At 56.7% G+C, this 9,035-nt stretch overlaps 1 protein-coding gene across 1 annotated transcript in view; it reads left to right on the forward strand.

Moving 5' to 3' along the window:
• Positions 1 to 8,745, forward strand: part of Asap3 (ArfGAP with SH3 domain, ankyrin repeat and PH domain 3) — a 38,454-nt gene extending 29,709 nt beyond the window's left edge. Inside the window, exons 12-25 of the mRNA XM_055610883.1 lie at positions 146 to 233; positions 1,511 to 1,559; positions 1,655 to 1,845; positions 1,925 to 2,058; positions 2,241 to 2,335; positions 2,535 to 2,712; positions 3,794 to 3,879; positions 4,024 to 4,139; positions 4,599 to 4,666; positions 4,750 to 4,857; positions 4,968 to 5,163; positions 6,483 to 6,708; positions 7,264 to 7,354; positions 7,577 to 8,745. Coding sequence (XP_055466858.1) covers positions 146 to 233; positions 1,511 to 1,559; positions 1,655 to 1,845; positions 1,925 to 2,058; positions 2,241 to 2,335; positions 2,535 to 2,712; positions 3,794 to 3,879; positions 4,024 to 4,139; positions 4,599 to 4,666; positions 4,750 to 4,857; positions 4,968 to 5,163; positions 6,483 to 6,708; positions 7,264 to 7,354; positions 7,577 to 7,651 — 1,701 coding nt within the window. The 3' untranslated portion in view covers positions 7,652 to 8,745. The remainder of the gene's footprint in view (positions 1 to 145; positions 234 to 1,510; positions 1,560 to 1,654; positions 1,846 to 1,924; positions 2,059 to 2,240; positions 2,336 to 2,534; positions 2,713 to 3,793; positions 3,880 to 4,023; positions 4,140 to 4,598; positions 4,667 to 4,749; positions 4,858 to 4,967; positions 5,164 to 6,482; positions 6,709 to 7,263; positions 7,355 to 7,576) is intronic.
• The last annotated feature ends 290 nt before the right edge of the window (positions 8,746 to 9,035 follow it).

Genomic DNA, 9,035 nt, shown 5'->3' on the forward strand with positions numbered 1-9,035 from the left:
CAGAGCATTCGAGAGGCCTCTCAGGAGGGACGGCATCCAAAGGATCCACACCCCTCCCAGGAGGGACTTTTGAGATGACTTAATAGACAGGAAGGCAGAGTCCCAGAGGGTAACATGGCGGCCTCCACCCTCACGTTTCCCACAGATCAACCGGCCTCCAGTGAAGCTGACCCTGCTGACGTGCCAAGTGAGGCCAAACCCTGAGGAGAAAAGGTGCTTCGACCTGGTGACCCGTGAGTAGCCTACACAGGCCCCGCATTGCCCCGTGCTCCTCCTGAGGGGCTGTGGCCAGAGCTCTGTATCCGGGACACTAAGCAGCCAAAGGCTAGCACTGCAGGCCCAGGACTCCCAGGGCTCGCTCCCTTACAGGGTCTCAGCTGCCGTCCCACTGACCACGAAAGCACACCCACCTTCTATGTATATCAAGTCTATGGTCAAACAGAGCATGTTTGAATGGCTCCGGCCTGTCTGGCTTTGGGAAATGAGTTACCTTTTTTTTGTGGCTATGGGGGTAGGCGGCTTTAATGCTGGGCTTTGGGGAAGGTGAATCAGGCTGGGATGTAGCTCATACTGCATGCATGAAGCTCTGCGTTCTGCGCTGAGAACCATCCCGCAGAGAGATCAGAAGTTCAAGGCAATCCTCAGCTACATAGGGAGATGGGCCAGCCTGGGCTATATGAGATCTTATCTCATAAAAAAATAGGCTCTTGTCTTTAGGGAGCCCTCTTAATGGATTATTTTTATTTTATGTGTATTGCCATTTTGCCTGCCTGGGAGTCCCTAGAACTGGGGCTACAGAAAGCAGTGAACTGCCATGTCAGTGTCGGGAATTGAACCCAGGTCCTCTGGAAGGGCAGCCGATGCTCTTAACTGCTGAGCCATCATTCCAGACAGGGAACCCTCCTAGGAGTGAGAGGGGAATCCAAGATTCTAAGATGGCGGGGAAGGGGTGCTCAGAGGAAAGAGGTATGCATAGAGGCCCTCAGAAGAGCTGAGCTGCTGGAGGGAATTAAAGGCTGTTTGAGGAAAGAGAGCATTTGTGTTTAGCCTTGAGAGATGCAGAGATTGGCTTTGCGTGTGTGGATGGGTGCTGGGGGGGGGGAGTTATCAGCGTGAAAGGCGTGGAAGCAGGACAGACTATGCGAACACCAGTCTTCACGCAGGAGCAAAGCCTAGAACTGCGCTGTAAAGGTTTGAGCCTTGTTCTCTGATAGTAGGGACCCTTGAGGGTCTGGAAGCAGGGTGCAGCCCTAGACGCAGCAGCCTGGGAGCCGGCAGGACTGGGTGAAGGGAGAGAGGCGGGAAGCGAGGAAACCGGAGTGGGGGTGGCTGGAGGTGAGGACCATGCTGTGCTTCACCAGGCAGGGCTGGGCCGGGCGGGGGTTCTGTGCACCGTCTTTGAAGGTGACTTACAAAGATGGTGACGTTCTCTGAGGGGCACACAGGTGTGTTTGTCCTGGGGAAGGCCCACAGGATCTGTGGCCCTGACGCCATCTTCTCTGGCCCACAGACAACCGCACATACCACTTCCACGCAGAGGACGAGCTGGAGTGTGAGGCGTGAGTGCCGGGTCTGGCGAGCAGCGGTAGGGTGGGGAACCGGGTCCCTACCCCGTCTCCTGTCGGTCCCCAACCCGCCCCGTTGGTCCGCACAGATGGGTGTCTGTGCTGCAGAACAGCAAGGACGAAGCCCTGAGCAGCGCCTTTCAGGGGGAGCCCAGCGGCGGCCAGTGGCCTTGGGGGGGCCCCAGACCGGATGCGGAGCCCCACGACCTCACTAAGATGCTCCTCGCCGAGGTGAAGAGCAGGCCCGGGAACGACCACTGCTGCGACTGTGGGGCCGCAGGTCAGCGGTGGGCGAGGCGTTGGTGGGAGGCGTGGAGAAGGGGCCGTGGGCCGTGGGCTCCAGCTGCGCTCCTCCGCAGACCCCACGTGGCTCAGCACCAACCTGGGCGTGCTCACCTGCATCCAGTGCTCCGGCGTCCACCGCGAGCTGGGTGTGCGCTACTCCCGCATACAATCGCTCACCTTGGACCTCCTGGGTCCCTCGGAGCTTCTGGTGAGAGCAGGGGCGTGGGGCGGGGCTTGGGAGATGGAGCTTGGCTAACTGGGTAGGGGCAACGATGGCTGGGGAACTGTGGGGAGGGTCCGAACTTTGAAGGCTGAGCCTTGCCAGGAGCTCTGTCCTAACACCTTATTCCCCCCGCTGACTTGCCACCCGCACTGCGCCTGTGCCTCCAGCTGGCTTTGAACATCGGAAACTCCCGCTTCAATGAAGTCATGGAGGCCCACCTGCCCTCCCATGGCAGCCCTAAACCCTCTGCTGAGAGTGACATGTAAGGACAGTCTTGGGGGCAGGGGTGGCCAGCTCCCCAGTTCCCAGGGTCTGAGAGGAGGGATCTGGGATCACAAGGCTGGGGAGAAGGGAGCCCTTTGACCCTAAAGTTACCAGGAAACCGGATTCTTCGGGAGGGCGGTTCCAGAAGTTACTGTGTGGGAGAACTGGGGACCCATGACTGCCTTTTGTCGTGGTAGGAGCAGCCGCAGGAACTATATCGTAGCCAAGTATGTAGAGCACAGGTTTGCACGCCGGGCCACACCCGAGCCCCAGAGGCTACGGTCAGCCATCTGCAGCAGGGACCTTCTGTCAGTACTGGAGGCCTTTGCCAACGGGCAGGACTTCGGACAGCTGCTGCCAGGGCCTGATGGGCAGGTGAGGGCCCCTCCCAGGGCCACTTAACCCATTCCTCAGACCGCCTCTAGGACCGTCACTATCTAGTACCGTCTGCCCAAATCTCACACACCAAGTGGGGAAGAGAACAATTCCAGCCAAGCAGACCTGGATTCAAATCCTGGCTGTGTCTTTTTTTCTAGCTGTGTGACCCAGGGCAGTTACCTAATTTCTCTGAGTCTCATTTCCTTGTCTATAAAGTCCTGGAAGGGGATGGGAGGGGGGAAGGCCAGGTCTGATTAGAGTGGTGAAAGCCACTACTTTGGTGATACAGTCATGAGGGAGGAAGGATTTTGTCAGCAAGAGTTGCTGTGAGTAGACATTTAAAACTGGATGTGTGCACTAGCTGCTCTTCCAGAGGACCTAGGTTCAATTCCCAGAATGCACATGGAAGCTTACAACTGTCTGTAACTCCAGGTCCAGGGGATCCAATGCCCTCTTCTGGCATCTGTGGGTACAGACATGCAGGCAAAACACCCATGCAACATGGGATTAGACAAAAGAGGGGGTGGGGGAGAGAAGGCAGTCTTTAAAAAACAAAACAACTGCATGTCACCGGCTGGGGGAATAGCTCAGCGATGGAGCACAGTGCACTTAGCCTGTGAGGCCCTGCATTGGCACCTGGCCCTGGAGGAGACAGAGCAGGATGTCACTGAACCGTACAACTGAAATCTTCACAGGCCCCCCAGTGGGCAGTGAGGGCATAGCGCTTGAGTGAGGCAGGAAGCTGGCTCAAAGCACTTGGGTAAGGTGGGCCCCGTGGGCACACTAGAAAGCAGGAGGCCAAAGAGACCTCAGTGAGGAAATGGGAGAAGGCGGCGGAGCTCCAGACAGGTGATGGTTTGGGAACGCCTTCTCCTAGGGCTGAGGAGGAACCATAGAGGCCATCCTGAGCCTTGTCACGCCTCCCTGATGTGAGGGTCTCTTCAGATGGTCTCATCTCTTGGGGTTTCTGACCACTTCATATTCAGAGATGTTGGGGCAACAAGGGTTCATGAGGGCAGCACTGGACTGAGCCCAGGTGACGGGGAACTCAGGCGTGTGTGTGTTTGTGTGTGTTCAGGCACCTGGAGAGCCCGCCCTGCACTTGGCCATCAGCGTCGCCTGCCAGGCTTCCCTGCCCCTGGTGGACTTCCTCATTCACAATGGGTGAGAACCCCTCTGCCAGCAGCAACCCCACTGTTCCCCCCCATTCCCCTCTCATCCCCATTTCCCTGGGACTTTGATCCCCCCCCCCGGTCTCTTGGCCGCCTGTTCCCCTCCTGGAACCTCCCTGCACCCCCCTCCTCGTAGCGGCCACCTGGATGCCAAGGCTGCAGATGGAAACACCGCCCTGCACTGTGCTGCACTCCACGGCAAGCTGGACTGCCTCAAGCTGCTGCTGACAGGGAGAGCCCCCGTGGGAGCAGGTGCGGCCTGGCGCCTCCTCCTGGCTTGCTCCTTCCCTCCTCAGTGGCCCCGGGGTGGGCTGGGGGTGCCATTCATCTCTAGAGCCTCAGCTTCCTCGCCTGTAAAACGGGAGTTTCACAGAGCTGGCGAGCCCACCGAAAGGTGGGGATGGAGCGATGAAGAAAAATCCCAGCAGAATCTGGGCTCTAGTGATGTAACTGTTACGTGGGGTCTGGTCCCTTGATAAGTGACCTGTACTGTGAATCCTCCAAGCCTGGACAGGTAGTTTCAAGTATCGCATTCACCTTATAGATGAGATGATTAGGATCCAGTGAGACTAAGTAGGTCACCTAAGGCCACCCAGGAAGTCACAGAGACAGTTTTCATACCCAGACAGTCCGAGTCCAAGGCCCATATTGACCTCTGTGCTGTAATGTCTCCTTGATTCTGACCATGACCCCTGGACTTGCCCTCCACAGTAAATGATGCTGGAGAGACAGCTCTGGACATAGCCAGGAGGAAACAGCACAAGGAATGTGAAGAGCTGGTGAGTGTGAAGGTGGAGGCTGACCTCTGACCCCTCTTCATCCCCGATAGCCCTCTGACATGGTGAGCCTTTGGTTTTGGCAGCTGGAGCAGGCACAAGCAGGGACCCTCACCTTCCCTCTCCACATGGACTACCCTTGGGGACATTCCACGGAGCATGGCTTTGACAGTGAGGAGGATGAGGACGAGAAGGTAGGCTCAGCCCCTTCCTTTCCGGACGGCACCGGACAAGAGCCATATTGGGCCCGGCGTGGGAAGGGGCTGGCTGAGCTGTGGAAACCAAGATGGCCTTGTCCCCACAGCACTGCCCTGTAAAGCCCCCAGCGCAGGCCTGCTGTGGCAGTGGGAGGCTGGACATCAGCAACAAGACCTATGAGACCGTTGCTAGCCAGGGACCAGCCACCTGTCAGAACCAGATTGGGGACAGTCCGCCACCCCTGCCCATCAAAAACTCTTCTCGGACCATACTCCCAGGGCCAGCAGGACACTCCAGTGGAGGTATAGTTGGCTGCCCAGGAGTACCATGATCGAGCCATTTATTGAGGGAGTGCTGTGGAGGGCACTGAGCTGGGAGGGCATGGCAGAGCTAAATGTAGCGGCTCATGCCTGTTATTCCAGCTCTCAGGAGGTGGAGGCAGGAAGACCAGGAGTTCAAGGCCGTATATCCTGAGCTCAAGGCCAGCCTAGGTTCCTCGAGACCCTGTCTGAACACAGCAAAGAGCGAACAGTGGCAAGCCCATCCTGCCCTCCGAGTTCTGTCGGGGCTGCCATCCTCTCCTTCCGGTTCAGGGCCATGCCTAAGCTGCCACAGTTTTTTAAGCTTCCGTTGCGAGATTCCAGGCCAGGTCTGTCTGGCTCAGACTCTTCAGTGCCGCACTTAAGCCAAAGGACAAGTATCCGAGGAGCTTGCCCTGCACACTAGTGAGGAGATAAAGGCTGGGAGGCAGTTGGAGGTGGTACAGGCGCTCCGCCCACTGAAGAGTGTTTAATCCATTCCAGGAGGCCCAGTTTCCGTCCTCTGCAGACTGCTCCGTGCAGCTCTGGGTAGAGTCCGGCTGTGCGCTTGCACTGTGTTGGATGAATGGAGCTTGTTCTGGGAGGCCACAGAGAGAGGGGGAGAAAGGGAGGGGCAGGTCCTGTTGGAGCTGGCAGTGGGTTGGGAGGACTCTCTGAAGGAGGTGGTGCCTAAGCTGAGCTTGGGGGGGGGGGGGGAACAGAAACAGCACAAGCCATCATGTTTGGTGGGGGTGACCACATGACTGTACTAGAGTGCTGGGGTGATGGAGGGGCTGGAAAAATCGGGAAGAACTCATGAGGGATCCCGTAAGTCTGCTTTGACATTGGACAAAGAGGGAAGCATTTCTACTCTCTTTTTTTTTTTCTTCTTTAATTAATTAATTAATTGGCTAATTAATTGACCGTCTGAGTGCTCTGTCTGCATGTACACCTGCATGCCAGAAGAGGGCATCAGATCCCTTCATAAGTCATAAGCCACCATGCGGTTGCTGGGAATTGAACTCAGGACCTCTGGAAGAGCAGCCAGTGCTCTTAACAGCTGAGCCGTCTATCTCAGCAGCCCAGCATGTGTTTGTTTGTTTGTTTGTTATAGTTTTGCAAAACAGAGTTTCTCTGTGTAGCCCTGGCTGTTCTGGGACTCACTTTGTCGACCAGACTGGCCTTGACTTCCCAGAGAGCCACCTGACTCTGCCTCTGCCTCCAGAAAGCTGGAAGTAAAAGCGTGCCCCACCACCATGGGCTTCCATTTTCTAATTGCAGGGGAACAACTCAAAACAAGCATTGTCACTTTGTGGTTCTAGATCGTTCTGACATTCCCAGCCTGAGGTCAGAGTCTCCTGAGGCCTCAGAGAACCCGAGCAGCCCAGCATCTTCCTCTTCCAGCCTCACCAGTTCTGCGGAACCTGGAGGGCTGAGCCAAGCCCCATCTAACCCTGAAGAAAGCCTCCAGGAGCTACCATGCGCCTCCCACCCTAGGCTGGCCCCTGGAACCACCCCTGCTGAGGTGTATCTCCCCGTCAAGTTCAGGTTGGTAGAGGCCTGGCTCTGCCACCCAGCACGTCTCCTGGCTCTCTGAGCACTTGCTAACTTCCCGACCTGAACACTACCTGTCTGAGGCCTGGGTCATAGACTCACTCTAGGTGCCAAGTTGTAGGCTAGACCTGGGTGGAGGGTACCTTACCTTTTCCTCTTCCACCTAATTGCTTTCAGGTCTGGCCAGGAGAGCCAAGGAGGAGCCTGGGGCTTGGGCTGCTGAGGTTGGTGGGAGGGGAAAAGGCTTTGCCCCCACATGCATGGATCCTTCTTAAGGGCTCTGGGAAGTCTTCACTCGTCCCCAGCTGCAACCCAAGATCCAACTCTCTCCCTTCTCTGTAAACCCTTTTTGTCTAGACTTAAGTTTGGGGAGAACTGGACTTAGGAACACCTCAGAGCCCTCTGGGGAGGTCAGTTCCAGACCTCCAGGGTCTCTCAAGACCCAGCCTAGGGGCCTGATGGACTCTGGTTCCCCTTCATTACCCCCAACCTTGTTTGTCCACCTGTGCTCCGGGCAGCCGGATGACATCAGCTACCCCTGCCTTCCAGCTCAGAGAGCACTCGCTCCTACAGACGGGGAGGCCGGAATCTGGAAGATGGTCCCTCAGCCCGGCAGCCACTGTCTAAAAGAAACATTCTGGTAGGAGTGCTGGCGTGTGGTTTGAAATGTGGTGCCTGGGCTGTAGAGTTGGTCAAGAGCAGGCAGAGAGGGGAGGGAGACCTCGCTCCGTGGAGGCCACACTTGGCCAAGGTTAAGCCTGTTGTCACCTGCCTGCTCTAGCCCAGGACTGTGTGAAGCTGAGCGAAGCTCACCCATAGCCGATTCCCAGAAAAGATGCCAGCTTCATCCTTCTCTTCACAGGTTGGCCTCATGGAAGGAGATGGGTCGAAGTCTGGGGTCCTCCCGGCAAGTTCCCTGCAACTTTTGCACAACTAGCTCCTTGCTGACCCCTCTGCATGGCCCACGCTGGAGCTAGACATTCACAGCTGGGGCTTGAGCCCACAGATCTGGGAGCCCACCTTCCTTATGGGAACCACGGCCCTGCCAAGGACACTGGCCCCTCTGTGTTGGGGCTGATGTCCTGGGCCAGGCAGCTCTGGAGTTAGATCTGAGAATGGCTGGCCTGGGTTAAGTTACACAGCCCTCAATCCTTACCACACCCGCACTGTGTTTTTCCCTGCCAGGGTGGGACCCGCTTGCCATCATTCACTCCCAGGCACTGTCTTGTGGCCATTAATTACAGCTTAATATCCAGCCCTTTGCTAGGTACTATGGCTGCCACATGAATAAGACACGCGTCATGCGGGTGTGGTTCCTCGCCAGAAAGCCGGTCCCCAGAACTGACTCGGAAAATGAGCAGAGCCAGGTTGCAGAGGCCGGCTCTGAGCTCAGGGGCAGGACCGGCATGAGCTGGTCCCCCGCCAGATCATTTCGGTTGTTACAGGCCAGTTCTAGTTGGCCCAGGCCTGTGCTGCACAGGCTAAAGTACTCTGGAAGCCTCCTGCAGAGGGGCACCCTGCCCTCCCTGGGGTCTGCACCACGCTCCCTGCCTCGCTATCTGCCTTGATGCGACAGAAAGGAAAGGAATGGTCTGGGGTGACTTGACCCTGCTTCTCTCCCTTTTCTCCTGATCAAATCCGAAGCCTGGGGGAAGTGAGGGACTGAGAGAGGAGAAAGGAGTTGGAAAGATAAGAGAAACTTCAAGAGTCGGCTTTCCAGTGCCAGAAATGCCACCACTGCTCAGCCCCAGTTGCAAAGCTGGACTATCAGTAACCACGGGCAGCTCTGTTTCACAGCCACTTGGTGCTGGGTCCTGAAGGAGTGGGCCAAGTCAAACAGGGGAGACCAGAGGGCACCCAGTCTGGCTAGGAGTTGAGCTGGTCACCCTGGAGGCTGGGCTGTTCCCTGGTCCTAAAGAAGCAGGGTTGCTTCTGAGCCCCGAGGGTCAGCTTTTGTTCATCTCAGACTGCTTATCTTACTCATCTCCTAATAAAGGGTTCTTGGGGGAGGGACGAATCCCCCTGGTTTCATTTGTGGGTTCTAAAGAGATATAGGGAAATGAAAGACTCTCAGGACCTGGGATTCTTTCCCTGAGCCTGGCAAGGGCCATGGCTGGTAACGAGTAGTGGTCAGAGTACAGCAGGGAATTTTGCCCCGGGAGACGTTTGGTATGGCAAACCGTTCCGACTGGAGGGCGCATCCCTGAGGTGAGGGTGCTGGTGAGTGGTCCTCCAGCACAGTGTCTCCTGGTCTGCTTTGCGTCGCTGTAAAGGAATGCTGAAGGTTGGGGCACTTTCTGCAGTAAAGAGTTTGATTTGGT

This window comes from Psammomys obesus, unplaced genomic scaffold (assembly GCF_907164565.1).
Source record: "Psammomys obesus unplaced genomic scaffold, mPsaObe1.curated_primary_1811, whole genome shotgun sequence".
Classification (NCBI taxonomy): Eukaryota; Metazoa; Chordata; class Mammalia; order Rodentia; family Muridae; genus Psammomys; species Psammomys obesus.